Source organism: Cotesia glomerata, linkage group LG2 (genome assembly GCF_020080835.1).
Source record: "Cotesia glomerata isolate CgM1 linkage group LG2, MPM_Cglom_v2.3, whole genome shotgun sequence".
NCBI lineage: Eukaryota > Metazoa > Arthropoda > Insecta > Hymenoptera > Braconidae > Cotesia > Cotesia glomerata.
Window position 1 is genome coordinate 28,637,968 of NC_058159.1, and position 16,666 is coordinate 28,654,633.

Genomic DNA, 16,666 nt, shown 5'->3' on the forward strand with positions numbered 1-16,666 from the left:
GATGTGGGTGCTCAAATGAAAGGTCTCGATGAGTTTAATGTCCGGGTGAGCTTATATGTTTAAAAATGTCAATATTTCACAAGATACAAGGTCATTTCTTAATTATGTAATATATATAATATATATTTTAAAGATATAAGCTCATTTCGATATTACGTTTATCAAGAGCTTTCATTTGAGTACCCACATGCATTTTGATATATTTTTCATATATTTATATATATATATATATATATATATATATATATATATATATATATATATATATATATAAATAGATAAAATATATGAAAAATTGATGTGGGTACTCAACTAAAAGCTCTTAATTAGTGTAACATCAGGATGAGCTTATATCTTTAAAAATGTTAATATTTCACTGGATAAAAGGTCATTTCTTAATTATGTATCTAGAGATAGAGCATTTTCGAATGCAACCTAAATACTTATCATTATAAATTGACTATCGGTGAGAATGAAATGAAGCCTTAAAAAGGCACAAATTCAAGTCAAGACCTTTCCAATGACACTAAAAAAAAAAACCGATTTTATCATATGACTATCCTAGAAACAAAATTCTTCTCATTCTCTTAATAATATAGATATAAAAAGATTTAATTTGCACAAGTATATTTAGTAACATAATGCAACTATAATTATCAGTTTAAATCTTTAATCATTAAGCATTTACGATCTACTGTCTTCTCTTCGGGCGTCTTATAATTTTTACCATACCTACTATTTATTTAGTTTGTATAGCATGTAAATATGTATGCTTGTAAACGTTTGGTGAATGACTAATATTTTAACACGTAGCGCAACAAATTCAAACAGCGGTAATTACAATTGTATATCATAAGTTTGAGTGGGATCAACGTTTGGCTGCGGTTATTTTTTTTACATCAGCAAATTTACCTGCTCAAAGCCACCACCTGAAAAACAACACCGCAGAGTTAGGCTCCAGTTGTTACAGTCGGTCCGAGTCTTACAGCTCGTTTTCAAACGCGAGGATATATTTTTATATTAACAATCAATAGTATATATATATATAATGTGTGGGTGCAATGTTATTTATTTTTTAAAATTATCAACAACTATTTTAGTTATTAATTTTTATTCTGTACTAAGTGCTTCAATTACGTGAGTTATTTATTTTAAATGATAAATTCATTTATTTTTTCATCAACTCATAAATCTTCTGGTTTTATTGTTTAAAAATAAAATCTTTATCTTTTATTTAAATAATTATTATTTATTTTTTTTAATATTTTATGTCAAACACGTTTATGGTTTTTGTGGTTTATTTATTTATATTTATTTATTTATTAAACAATAACTAGACTTTTATGTCAATTGCAATAAATTATTAGGTAATAATAAATATATAGATTGGCTAATAGTTACAAATATAATTTTTTGAAAGACCATTAGCGCGTGACGTAGTGCCGTATTTTCTATTGTTAAGAAAAATAAACGGTTGATTTGAAGGTCTTTGGGAACATTTTCTCTGTGTCAAAGTCATTACACAAAACTAGATTTTTAATTAGATTTTTTTTTTTACTAGGATAATTTTACAAAAGCATAAAAATTAATTATCTGCAGTTATAATCAATTTTGCAAGAATTTTTTTATAAAAATTAAATTAGCTGGCATTTAAAAATTATTTAATTTTTTCTTATTGAAAAAATGATAAAAAAATTTTATTTTTAAAAAAACTTTGTGCAATTTAAAAAAAAAATTCTTTTGTTCTAATTTAATTAAAAAAAAAAAAATGTAAGTGCAATTTTTAGAAAATATTTTTTCGTTCTAATTTAATTATTAAAAAAATTTAAGTGCAATTTAAAAAAAAAATTTTTTTTTGTTCTAATTTAATTATTAAAAAAAAACTGTAAGTGCAATTTTTTAAAAATTATTTTTTGTTTTAATTTAATTATTAAAAAAAATTTTAAAAACTATAAGTTCATTTTTTTTTTTAATATTTTTTTGTTCTAATTTAATTATTAAAAAACCTTAAGTGCAATTAAAAAAAAAAAATTTTTTTGTTCTAATTTAATTATTAAAAAAAATTTTAAAAACTGTAAGTTCATTTTTTTAAAAATATTTTTTTGTTCTAATTTAATTATTAAAAAATTAAAAACGTCGGCTAATGAATTTTTTAACTTAAAAAAAAAATTTATTTATTATAAAAAATTATAGAATAAATTTTTTTCTAATCACATGTGAAGCTTAAAATATTCAAGAAGGTGTTCTGAATAAATAATGTCAAAAATATAAAATTCAAATGAAAAATAGAGCTCACTTGCGCAAACAAAGTTATAATATGATAAAAATATTAATTTTGTCAATTGAAAAACTATCATTAATTAAAATAAAAAATAAATGGAATAAATTATTAAAAAAAAAAAGAAAATTATTATCGAAATAAAGAAAAATATTTTTTTTCATCATTGTAATTTGCTATCAACCATAAAAGACTTAACGCATATTTAATTGTGACGTAAATTGTTTGTTTCATTGGGAATCACGCGCAAAATGTATCATCTTGCTTTGAACTGCATGTTATATATTTTTGCATATTCTATGCAGCTAACTAATTATATCAAACTATTTATCATATTACAATTTAAAAAATTAAATTATTTAAAACACATCGGTGACGAAACATAAAATGTATATAATTTATCAAAAAGATTAATGGTATTAAAAATATTTTCAACATTCAGATAATTCATATCATACGAGTGTTTATACAAAAGGCTTATTTGTCACTCAAATACTCTGATGAATGTTAATTAGCAAATTACATTTTTTACTTGCTATCTAAATATTGCTATGTGTCATCTTGAAACTATTTGCAATTTAATAATTAGTAATTGAAGCATAGTATTGCTGCAAAAAAAATCAAACGCTAAATTTTTGTTTAAGATACTGAAATTAAGATATTAAATAATTTTTTTAACAATTAAATTATAGCAAAAAAAATTTATTAAAAAATTCCCATCTATAGAAGCTCTAAATAAATGATAAATGCAATTTTTTAAAAATAATTTTTTTTTACCTAGTCTATTTTTTAAGAAAAATAAAAAAAATGTCAAGTATTTGCCAGCTTCAGTGTTATTTTGTTTATGATACTTAAATTGAGACATCTAATAATTTTTGTAATTTTTTTAATAAATAAATTGTAGCCAAAAAATTAATTTAAAAAAAAATTTAATCTTTAGAAGCTCTAAAAAATTATAAATGTAATTTTTTAAAAATACTTTTTTATACTTAGTCTATTTTTTTAAACAATCAAAAAATTGTGAAGATCTGCAAGCTTCAATGTCATTTTTTTATGATACTTAAATTGATAAATATCTCATAATTTTTTTAACAAATAAACTGTAGCAAGAAAAATTTATTTTTAAAAAATTACAACTTTAGATGCTATAATCTATATATATATAGGAGACTTTCTATAGATATAGATAGTCACTCATCACGATATCTCTGGAACTATAAGACCTAGAGACTTGAAATTTGGCAGGAATATTCCTTTTGCCAAGTAGAGGTCAGCTAAGAACGGATTTCACGAAATTCCACCCACAAGGGGGGTTGCGGGGTGTTCACGAAAAAAAATTCATATTTTTCAATTATGGCTTTTAATAGTTCAAAACTTGGTCAGAATGTTTCAAATTACATTTAGAAATTTTTTAAAAACGAATTCTGTGACATTCCACCCCCCTGGCGTGCCCGTGCGTGGGCGTCAAATTAAGAAAAAATTCGTAAATTTCAATCTATAGCTATTAATACTTTGAAACATGGCCAGAATGCTTTTTTGGCGTTTTTGAGCTGTTAAGAATAAATTTCATTAAATTCTACCCCCACATGTCCGTGCGTGGGCGTAAAATTAAAAGAAATTGTACCTTTTAATCTATAGCAGCTAAAGGATTGAAACTTGGCCAGATTGATTTTTTTGGAGTTTTTGAGCTGTAAAGAATGAATTTTATGAAATGCACACGTATATTAACAAAATTAATATTTTTCGCGCCTGGCGTATATTGTACGCCACGCGAAGCGGGCGGGTAACGGCTAGTAAATTATAAATTTAATTGTTAAAAAATAGTTTTTGATACATAGTCTATTTTTTAAGAAAAATCAAAAAACCGTCGAGTGTCTGGTTACTTCAGTGTCATTTTTTTATGATAGTTAACTTAAGACATCTAATAATTTTTATAATTTTTTTAACGAATAAATTGTAGCAAGAAAAATTTATTTGAAAAAAAATTACATCTTTAGAAGCTATAATCAATTATAAATTTAATTTTTAAAAAATAGTTTTTGATATCTAGTCTATTTTTTAAGAAAAATTAAAAAACTGTCAAGTGTCTGGTTACTTCATCGTAATTTTGCTAATGAGACTGAAATTGAAAGACATTTAATAATTTTTATCATTTTTTTTTAACAAATTAAAAAAAATTTCATCTTTAGAAGCTCTAAAAAATAATAAATTTAATTAATATTTAAGTTCTCGTCCCTATTTAAAATATTTAAATAACTTAATCTTGGAAATTTGGACAATAAATCTTCATTTATTGTCTAAATTTCCAAGATTAAGTTATTCATATAAATTTAATTTTAAAAAAATAATTCTTCATACCTAGTCTATTTTTCAAAATCAAAAAATTGTCATTTTTATATGATACTAAAATTAAGAGACATTTTATAACTTCCATAATTTTTTTTATCAAATAAATTATATTAAAAAAAAAAGCCATTCGGCAGCCGAAATGGAAGTAGATTTTTCAAATAAAGAAAATTGATTTTTAATAAAATAATATAATAACACTGATAATGTATAACTTAATTTATGAATTAAAAACAAAATTCAACAATAAATTTAAAACTATTTAGAACAAATTTTGGAAAAAAAATTAACTTTTGAAGAAAAAGATTATAAGATTTGAATTATAAATGACCAAATTTTAAATAACTGCTTAGGAACAACAATATGCAAATCAATCAGATGTTTGAAACCGGATAAAATTTTAATTGAAGAAAACAATATATAGAACTAATCTGTGAAATATTTACTGACGAATTACCTGAAAACATTACACGAAAGACTAATCATTATCGTAATTATTGAATTTACATCATGATTAAGCTATGATGCAGACAATAATTCTAAAACGGCTGCAACAGTAAAACTGTTTCATTAAACGAACTCTAAAAGGAGTAATATTGAAGCTATTACCATTTCTGAGTAGTGGAAATTGAAGCTTATAAAAAGAGCTTTACTATGCATTTTACCGAATTTTGATATCTTGTCTCGATCAGTAATTATATCAAGTTGAAGTAGTAAAAACATCAATTTTTACGATTTTCAAAATTTCAAAATCCTGTCATTTCCAAATTACTCGCCCGATTAAGCTCATCTTCGAACTTAACCTTGGTCTTGATCGATAGATAAAGCATGTTGAGTTTGAGAAGAATCGGTTATAAATTGAAAACGCTATCGTGCTGACAAGCCGCGTTATATCGTATAAATATATATATATATATATATATATATTTATATATATATATATATATATATGTATTAGGGTGGCGCAAAAAAACCGACTATTTTTTTTTTTTAAGTCTCGAGTGAAAAAATGTTAGTTTTTAATGTTTTAAGAGCCCTCACCAAAGGACAGCTTAAAAAAAAATTTTTAAGAGGTCACTCCAAATTTTTTTAAATTTCAAAAATCGTCAAAAATCGAATTTTTTTTTTTTTAATTTTTTTTCTCGTTACGGTATAATTTTATAGACCAAAAAAAAATAAGTTTCTGAAACTTTTAGTTAAAAATTTAAATTTTGAAAGGTCGCTCATGATTTTTTTTTTTTCTTTAATTAGTCATATCGCCGACTTTAAGTGTTGGGAGTGGTACGTTGGGGTCTTTTTGGTTTGAAAAAATCTTAACCTACGCGGCAAGGTCAAATCTCAACCAAGCTGGTTTCTAAGACCAGCTTGGGATTCGAACCCACGCTTGGCAGTTGATTAAATAAAATTATTAATATTAAAAAAAAATTATATTTTCTATGTTGTGCTTGATTTTTAGTTCATCTCGTGATGTATTTTTATCGATTATTGTACTAAATAAAAAAAAAAATGCATGGAATTTTAATTTGAATAGTAAAAGGTCGCTCGAAAAAATCTAAACAAATGCACTAATAAATTGAAAAAAATTATGAGCGACCTTTCAAAATTCAAATTTTGAACTGAAATTTTCAGAAACTTATTTTTTTTTAGTCTATGAAATTATACCGTAACGAGAAAAAAAATTAAAAAAAAAAAAAAAATTCGATTTTTGACGATTTTTGAAATTTACAAAAATTTGGAGCGACATCTTAAAAATTTTTTTTTAAGCTGTCCTTTGGAGAGAGCTCTTAAAACATCAAAAACTAACATTTTTTTCACTCGAGACTTAAAAAAAAAAATAGTCGGTTTTTTTGCGCCCTAATATATATATATATATATATATATATATATATATATATATATATATATATATATATATATATATATATATATATATATATATATATATATATATATATATATATATATAAATACATACATATATAAACTTTTGAACTATATACATTTTCTGACTCAGCTCGACAAACTGAGTCAGAAAACGACTAAATTTTTTCAAAGTTGCGCCATGAGGACGGCTGCAATAGTTAGATTTTTATAAAATCTACTAAAAATTAACTTAAAAAATTATTAAAAGCTCTAAAAAATGATACCTAGTCAATTTTTTATTAAAAAAGTGTCTGGTAACTTCAATAAAATTTTTTCTTTTATTTTTTTTTTTTAGAGCCGTCGAAGGTAATATTTGTCATGCAATTACTACAGAAAACACATTAACACAAACAGAACTGCTTAAGGAACTGACAAATGATTGTCGTTACGATAAGATGGTTAGACCACCCGGTGAAATCAATGCAAGTGACCCAATTCATGTTGCCTGCAGGGCCAATATATATACAATAAAGTCAAATATGGCCAAGACACTAGTAATTAACATTTTAGAACTATGAATAAATTTATAAATTTCTTGCTAATCTATTAATAAACAAAATAAAATGATTTCTTCTTTCCAACTAGCAATTCGACGTCCACATGATGCTTCAATTTCGTTATCGCGATTCAAGACTCCGGTACGCCGAGGTAGCCCCGAAATATACTCAAATTTTCGGTGGCCAGTCGGAACATAATTTAATATGGACACCGACAGTGTTTGTCTCCAACGAAAGGACTTCCGTCATAATGGGAAACGGTGTTAAAGATTTGCTGATATCTATCGATCCTACCGGCATGGTCATCCTTAATACAAGGTACGAAAAAATAGTAGTTATCTTTAAACATCAGCGAAGCTATAATACACATTACTGGTTAATCGATTGATGTGATATCTGAAAGTAAAATGAATACAATGTCAGTGTATAAATATATATGTCTTTAGACTCGAAGCTACCTTGAACTGTGCACTTCACCTGGAAAAATTTCCCTTCGATGTACAGGAATGCCCCCTGATATTTGAAAGTTGTAAGTAGTCTTAATAAATCTTCGATGCATTCATTTAAATTAATTATTTTTAATTATACTGAATTTAACAGATATCTAAAAAAAGATTTTTTTAGATTTTTATAACAATTTCATTCTACATTTAAAAACTTTAAATAATTATAAGTGTGAATTTTTAGAAAAAATTTATACTGAAAAAAATTAGCAATATTTTAATAAGAAATTAATTTGTTGAAAATTTATAATAATTTTATTTCTTCACTGAAGAAATAAAATTCTTACAGTAATTTTCTTGTTAAAAAAAAACTTGGTAATTATTTACAAGTGGGGATAACTGCATTTTGGCCATAACTAGGTGAAAAATTAAAATTTTTTTTATTCTGCTTGTGTTTTTACAGCGCATTTATGATTAAAAATGTCGTGAAAGAAAAAAATATTTCGATAGCTTTTTTGCCTTCAAAAGTTGGAAGAAATTTTGGCTTTCATGTTTTTGGATAAAATTTCTACTTTATCTTTTTTTAATATTTTTGATATTTTTTTTTTTTTAAATTACATAAAAGGAACAATTAAAAAAAAATTGAATATCAAAATTATCTAAAAAATTTATAAATTTTTTTGAAAATTTATTAAAATTGTGATAATCAACTTTTTTTTTTAAATTGTTCATTTTTTTATGTACTTTTCAAAAAAAATATATCAATAAAATCAAATAGAAATTTCATTCAAAAAAATGAAAATTCAAATCGACGTTCTACTTAGAAAATTGTCTAACTCCATTATAGAAAATCTTCAAATTGTACGAAAAAAACAATTAGTTCAAAATTTATTATCACTTTAAAAAACCATTAAATATGTCATTAATATCTATTAGAGGTATAATATTTTGGTTTGAATCATTCAAATAATTTATAAATGTACTATTACTACATCAAAATGTTAAAAAATCACCCTCTAAAAAGTAAAGAGAGACCAATTGCTAATTAGATCGTCGAAATGGTTGACTTCACTTGTAAATATTTATCAAAAGTTTTTTATATTTAGGAAAAAACAATTTTAGATAGACAACTTGCGAATTTTTATCAAAAAATTGTTTTTTTTCTAAATAAAATTTGTTTTTAACAAGAAAGTTACTGCGAGAATTTTATTTCTTCAGCGAAGAAATAAAACTATTAGAAATTTTCAGAAAATTAATTTCTTGTTATAACAATATCCATTTTTTTCAAAAGAAATTTTTTCTCTTGCTATAGTGAAGAAAATTGATCAAAAAAATTCAATTTAAAAAGTTATAATTGCAAATTTATGGAAATTTTTTTTTTTAATAATTTTTTATCAAAATTCTCAGATATTTGCTAATTTTAGTATCATTAATAAAACTAAACTTAGCCGACATTTTCAATTTTTTTATTTATTAAATTAGAACAAAAAAAAGTTTTTTTTAATTTATTCAATTAGAACAAAAAAAAAATTTTTTTTTAATTACACTTAGGTCCAGTTTTTCATCCAGGATAAAAGTATTATTATTGCCAGTATATTTATACATATGAAATATGTAGATATATTTGATCATTCAATAAAATTTGATCCTGGATTGAAAAACTGGCCTTTAAAGTTTTTACTAACGAAATTAAATTTTTTTGTAATAATTTATTAAAAAAAAAAAAAATTCTAAAAATTTGTAAATATCAGCTAACTTAATTTTTATCTATAATTCTATCATAACTTTTATCATAAAAAACAAATTTTTATTTCAGGGACTCACAGCGCCCAAGATATGAAATTAGACTGGGATGAATCGCCAATAGTACTGTCTAAAGAATTGCATTTAACAGAGTATCGACTGGTTGAGAAATGGGTTAACGAGACTGAGGTCTCTTACACTGCGGCACAGCAACATTATGGTCACTTTGGTAAATTGAACAATCGATTTTTCACAGGCTGACTGACCACTAGCTAGTTTTTGCAAATGACGCAAAACAATCATTTAAAGTTATTATAATATCCATTTCCATATCCATAAACTCATACATACATACTAAATATATACTAGATTAAAATTTACATAAATAATAACAGTATTAATGTAAATATCTTGATGTGTTTTTCTAGCTGGTAACTTTAGTTCTATCAGCATTACATTTAAACTTGCCCGTGAAATGGGATTTTTTGTAATGGACTATTACATACCATCGGTATTGATTGTTGTTATTTCCTGGGTATCATTCTGGCTTCATGTAGACGCTAGTCCACCGAGAATTGTTCTAGGAACTAATACAATATTGGCATTCATGACTTTGGCGTCAAAAATAGAAAATTCATTGCCGAAAGTTTCGTACATCAAGGCCAGTGAAATTTGGTTCCTTGGATGCACTATTTTTCTTTTTGCTGCAATGGTTGAATTTGCATTCGTCAATACTATTTATCGTCGAAAGTAAGTTTTATAAATTACTAGCAATTCAACCCGGCTTCGCACGGGTACACTGATAGAAGAATTTATTTGTATTAAATAATATTTGTTAATAGGTAACAAATCATTTATTAGAGACCACTTTTTAGTATTAAGGACGTTCCCAAGTAGCAGTTGTGCTCAACTTTAAAAACGGTCTCCCCATATAAACCATACTATAAATGCAACAACAAAAAGTTGCGATCCACTGTACATTTTCAGTGGCGCGAACGTGCGCAGAAGTCCAAAAATATACCCATTGCGTCGTTTTTCCGATCTGGCAACATTGTAATCTCTTTCTGTATATTTTTATTTATACTAGGATTTGAATTTGCGCGCGCAAGCGCGCGCCTGACTATAGCATTTGCATATATTTTCATGCTTATGATATATTCGACCAATCACGTTACGAATAGTTTGATGCCACATACATTTCATCTCAATTTTATATTAGGAATAAATATTAGGAATAATATTAGGATTAGGATTTGAGCCGAGTGTAATAGAGTTTGAATATTTTAAGGTTACTTTTATTTTGAAGAGAAATTAATAAAAAACAATTTATTAATAATGACTTAATAATGATAAAGAAATTAAAATCACCAAAAAAAAAATTTTAAAAAAACTTGTCTAAAAAATAATATATTTCTAAAATGTTTCATTTTATGTTAGTAAATGAAACAAGAGTTTTTATACAAACTATATTGTTAATTATATTTTTGAATCTATAATTATTAATAATGTTAACATATGGAGTATTAATGTTGAAAAATAATTCATAATAAATATTCCAGAGATTTACGAAATCACATTTTTTTTACAACATCCTACAGTTAACCTATTTGTGAGCAACTCGCATTTATTTACAACTGCTCCGCCTTTAGGGTATTTCAAACTTCCCGCCCAACGCAGCGTTGCCAAGCCACCATCTCTCTTTGATCGAGTAATGAAAAAAAAGTGAAAAGTAACTCACTTTCAACATTTTTTATAACTAAATGAATACCGCTCCTTTTTGTTATTTTTTGAGAAATATGTTTATTATATGTTCAATTAACAATTTTCAGTTTTTTATAAAAATTCTAAGAAAATTACTGTAGTTATTTAAAAAAAAAGTGCGCTACAATGAGGGTTAGGATAGGGATCACATGTTAAATATGTGATTTTAAACTTTCGATTATTCAAAATTTAGCACCGCAAGAAGGGTTTTAAAAAATTTCTACGTATAAAGGACACTTATAAGTATCTGGATTCAAAATTTGAACGATATTCCAAGAAAAGTGTTTTCCTTGGGAACGTCCTTAAACAAATATTTCTTAGTATTTAAAATGATTTGTTTGTATTTAATAAATCTGATATTCATTTATTAAATATTAATAAATCTTTTTAAATACTAAGAAATATTTGTTAAGAACTAACAAATGGCTCTTAATAAATGATTTGTTAAATATTAACAAATCTTTTTAACTATAAACAAATCCTTCTATCAGTGTATTTAACAAAAATTTGAAAATATAAGATAGCCTATGTCACCCGGGGATAGTGTAGCTTTCCAACAGTGAGAGAATTTTTCAAATCGATTCAGTAGTTTCGGAGCCTATTCAATGCAAACAAACAAACAAATAAACAAACAATCAAATCTTTCCTCTTTACACTGATAGAAGGATTTATTTGTGTTAAAAAAATATTTGTTAATAGTTAACAAATCATTTATTAGAGACCATTTTTTAGTATCAAACAAATATTTCTTAGTATTTAAAATGATTTGTTTGTATTTAATAAATCTGATATTCATTTATTAAATATTAATAAATCTTTTTAAATACTAAGAAATATTTGTTAAGGACTAAAAAGTGGTCTCTAATAAATGATTTGTTAAATATTAACAAATATTTTTAACTATAAACAAATCCTTTTATCAGTGTATAATATTAGTATAGAAGTATAGATTAATATTTATTTATTTGTAAAGAAACGACCTCGGCAATTTATAACATTATGTTAAATTTTCATCAGTAGAATGCTTAGTAATGATTTTATACGATAAATAGCATCTGTAAAGAGAAGATAGATTTAAGAAATTTAAGGAATTAAAAAATTTTTTTTAATTTTAAAGAAGAGAAAAACGAAACAAGAAAAAAAAATGCCATTCGGCCTCACCCGAAATGGAAGGTAGATTTCATGTGATATGAGATTTTCTTTATTCATGTTATTTAATTTGTTGAATAAAAAATGTTTATGTAATTTTGAAATTTTCAATCCGCAATAACTTTTAAACGAGTTAACCGATTATCACGTAGTTGACAACAGTCGATGCAGTTTTTTTGAATTCTATGATGAATTTCAAACCGTGAATTGATCAGATAAAAAATTTCGGAATTTGTTTTAAAAAAAACGCTTTTTTTGCCCTCCGGGCGGAAAGTGGCAACTTTCGTCCCGCTGCGCTAAACAAAGTTGCCGCTTTCCGCCTTCGTCGAGCAAAAAAATAGTATACACTCCACGGGAAGTAAATAAGAAAGCCTCAGATCACATGTTTGTCAACCTCGGCTTCGCCTCGGCCGACAATTACATGTGATCTGAGACATTTCTTACTTTACTTCCCTAGGTGTGTAATATACTATTTTCGATTTTTTTCGTCAACGATATCTCACAAACGAATCAAGCGATTTTGACCGGTCCGGCGGCGATCGACGTAGTTTTTTGATGTTAAGAGCTGATTAGTTTTTTAAATCGGTCGGTAAAGCTGTTTAAAAGTCATTCTAAAAAAACGACATTTGAAAAAAAGTTTTCATTATTTTCAAATTTTTGAATGGCCCATAAAATTAATAAAAATCTTCATAAAGTATAAGTGTTATAGGTCAAATTGAAGGTAATATAATCAGCTTTACCATAAAGTTTGCAGAAATGAGCTCTTTTCTGTCAGTCAAAAGTTATTTACGGTTAAAGTTACAAAACTTGAAATTCACAAAATTTTGAAAATTTTAAATGGCCGCCATTTCTAAACTAATTAACCGATTTTGCTCATCTTCGAACTCTACCTCGGTAATTACCCAAAGAATATGTGTACCAAGTTTCATCAAGATCGGTTGAAAACTTTTCGAGATATCCTGATGACAAGGCTGGTTATATTACATATATATATATATATATATATATATTAGGGTGTGCCAAAATGTAACTTCCGTGGAGAACCTTTTAAAATTGAAATTTTGAGTTCCATTTTTAACAGCAGCTGTGTTTGAACATTTCCTGAGATACTTCGGGGTGAGAGGATTCATGTGATTATTTATAGGATTTTTAACAGGAGATTTAATTGGACACTTTCGGCCAAATTTTGAATTTTCACCGGAAATGCCCAAACTAAGCTTCTGTTAAAAAATTCTATGAAAATCAAATACATCGTCCCACACCAAAATATCTCAGGAAATGCCCAAACACAGCTGCTGTTAAAAGTGGAACTCAAAATTCCAATTTTAAAAGGTTCCCCACGGAAATTACATTTTGGCACACCCTATATACATACATATATACATACATACCTTATATACATACATATATAAATTTTTTAACCAATGGTGTTTTTGGAACTTATTTGACTAATTATGACATATGATAGCAAAATCAGGTGAAAATTCCACCATGAGGACTAATGATACAATAGCTAGATTTCTAACAAAATCTACCTAAAAATTTTTAGTAATTGATAATTGACAATCACTAATTGATAGAATATATCTGATAGTTTATAATATTATTCATATAAATTATTAAATATAATTCATCTAATTCAGAACACAAATAAATACAATAATCTTTTTTCTTTTTATTAAATTCTACTATTTCCCTACCTAGTACTTGCAATTATATCTTAAAGTTTTAGAATTTTTCATTTTTATCTGCTCCCTTTGCCACCATACAATGTAATATCACTTGATTGAATTTATTTGATAAATTTAATATTCTATATTTTATATTCTTATGTTTATTGCTGCTTGGTGTTAAATAATAAATAAATAATTTAATTTTTTTAATTACAGAAAAAATGTACCTCTAAAAAAAGTAAACAGCAAATATATTTTAAAATCAACTTTAACGCCCCGTCTGGCAAGAAAACAATTTCAAAAGAATACTACAAATCTTGAGCGGTCACGATCATGGTCTTCTCTCGATCACAGCCGGCTCAACGGCAGCGATTTCTCGAGTCAGAATTATTTAACAGTACATGTAAGTTATTAATCGTTATTTTTATTTGATCGGTAGCTGTTTCACAGGCGAAGTCTATTTTATCACTTGATTTAATCATATGAATTTTTAATCAAAAGCCAACACGTGATTTCAATCTGCATAATGTCTGAGGATTTAGTAATCCATTTTTATAAATTATTCATTTAAATGTCAGTTCTATTGACAATAATTAAATATCCATAAATAAAAATAATTATGAAAATTATTTGGGCATATATTTAACAATTTTTAGAATTTTTTTAACAAATAAATTATGGCAAACAAAAAATTAACATAGAAATTTGAAAAAATAAGAAATGTAATTTTTTGTCTAATTTTTTGGAAAAAAATTTTTTAACTAAAATTAAAAAATTTTTAAGCGAGTGCTAACTTTAATGTCATAAATAATCTATATTATTAAGTGAATAAGCAAAATTTTGTGGCCAGTGTATTTATATAGTAAAATGACCTTATATCTTGTGAACTATTAAGATTTTTAAAGATATAAGCTCATCCCGATATTAAACTCATCAAGACCTTTCATTTGAGTACTCACATCAATTTTTTATATATTTATATATATTACATATATGTATATATGAAAAAAATATCAAAATACATGTGGGTACTCAAATGAAAGCTCTTGATGAGTGTAACATCGGGATAAGCTTATATCTTTAAAAATCTCAATAGTTAAAAAATTCCAGTGCAATTTAACATAATTAAGAAACTACCTTGTATCTAGTGAACTATTGACATTTTTAAAGATATAAGCTCATCGTGATGTTACACTCATCAAGACCTTTCATTTGAGTACCCACATCAATTTTTTATATATTTATATATATTACATATATGTATATATGAAAAATATATCAAAATACATGTGGGTACTCAAATGAAAGCTCTTGATGTGTGTAACATCGAGATGAGCTTATATCTTTAAAAACGTCAATAGTTAAGAAAGTACAGTGCAATTTAACATAGTTAAGAAACGACCTTGTATCTTGTGAAATATTGACATTTTTAAAGATATAAGCTCATCCCGATATTACACTCATCAAGACCTTTCATTTTAGTACCCACATAATTTTTTCATATATTTATATATATTACATATATGTATATATGAAAAAAATATCAAAATGCATGTGGGTACTCAAATGAAAGCTCTTGATGAGTGTAACATCGGGATAAGCTTATATCTTTAAAAATCTCAATAGTTAAAAAATTCTAGTGCAATTTAACATAATTAAGAAACGACCTTGTATCTAGTGAACTATTGACATTTTTAAAGATATAAGCTCATCTCGATGTTACACTCATCAAGACCTTTCATTTGAGTACCCACATCAATTTTTCATATATTTATACATATTATATATATGTATATATGAAAAATATATCAAAATGCATGTGGGTATTCAAATGAAAGCTCTTGATGAGTGTAACATCGAGATGAGCTTATATATTTAAAAACGTCAATAGTTAAGAAAGTACAGTGCAATTTAACATAGTTAAGAAACGACCTTGTATCTTGTGAAATATTGACATTTTTAAAGATATAAGCTCATCCCGATATTACACTCATCAAGACCTTTCATTTTAGTACCCACATAATTTTTTCACATATTTATATATATTACATATATGTATATATGAAAAATATATCAAAATGCATGTGGGTATTCAAATGAAAGCTCTTGATGAGTGTAACATCGAGATGAGCTTATATATTGAAAAACGTTAATAGTTAAAAAAGTACAGTGCAATTTAACAAAAGTAATTATTTAATAAAGTAAAATTTTACTTATTTATAATTCACAAGTCACATAGTCATATATAATTTTTATTTGAACATTTTCAGAGTTTTCCCAGTACAATAACCATACCGGCGGTGAGAATAGAAGATGAGCGTGATTTTTCAAATGGTAGCGTTATGACAATTGAGAGTACGCCATCGCCTCCACCTAAATCATTCACCCGGCGACCGACTCTCGCTAAATTGCACAATTTTACAACAATGACACCCCAACAAATAGCTCAATGGATCGATCGGCGAAGTAGAATCGTCTTCCCAGCAGCTTTTCTCATCTTCAATATCCTCTACTGGTCCTTCATCTGGATCTAAACTTTCAATTCCATCGAAATTATTTTTTACAAATTTATTAAAAAAAATAAAATCATCCGCGTGTCTTGAATAATCAAAAGGAATTTATAATTATTCAATTAATCTCATAATTTTTAATTTCCCGTAAAATTATAATAGATTATTAAATCAGGGCAGTGATGATTTAATTATTTAAGAAGTATATATAAAATTAAATAATGTACCTGTATTGAGTTTAAAAACTTATGTCAACCATCCTTATATACAATGGAACCGTAGACATGAACAATGAACATGAGTATGGACATGGACATCTATACTTTCAGTTGCGTGTTTAAAA

At 25.7% G+C, this 16,666-nt stretch overlaps 1 protein-coding gene and 1 long non-coding RNA gene across 5 annotated transcripts; one reads left to right on the forward strand and one right to left on the reverse strand.

The window, feature by feature from the left end:
- Nucleotides 1-575: 575 nt before the first annotated feature.
- LOC123259589 (pH-sensitive chloride channel 2-like) lies at nucleotides 576-16,441 on the forward strand. 3 transcript variants are annotated; one of them, XM_044720183.1, is made up of 8 exons: nucleotides 576-1,137; nucleotides 6,843-7,041; nucleotides 7,133-7,362; nucleotides 7,491-7,573; nucleotides 9,304-9,459; nucleotides 9,659-9,980; nucleotides 14,030-14,216; nucleotides 16,084-16,441. In XM_044720183.1, the coding sequence occupies exons 1-8, from the start codon at nucleotides 1,049-1,051 to the stop codon at nucleotides 16,345-16,347; spliced, it is 1,530 nt and encodes a 509-aa protein (XP_044576118.1). In that variant the 5' UTR covers nucleotides 576-1,048; the 3' UTR covers nucleotides 16,348-16,441. The 3 variants fall into 3 exon arrangements, with proteins under 3 accessions (XP_044576118.1, XP_044576119.1, XP_044576120.1); XM_044720184.1 differs by having other exon boundaries at nucleotides 577-1,052; nucleotides 16,084-16,440; XM_044720185.1 differs by lacking the exon at nucleotides 576-1,137 and adding an exon at nucleotides 1,346-1,367 and having other exon boundaries at nucleotides 16,084-16,440.
- On the reverse strand, nucleotides 7,350-9,822 carry LOC123259596. Of its 2 annotated transcripts, none has more exons than XR_006508279.1 (4): nucleotides 9,737-9,822; nucleotides 9,312-9,502; nucleotides 7,503-7,648; nucleotides 7,350-7,440 (listed from the first exon to the last, which is right to left on the reverse strand). It is a non-coding gene; the product is annotated as an uncharacterized LOC123259596 (long non-coding RNA). The 2 variants fall into 2 exon arrangements; XR_006508278.1 differs by having other exon boundaries at nucleotides 7,356-7,440; nucleotides 7,522-7,648.
- Nucleotides 16,442-16,666: the final 225 nt, after the last annotated feature.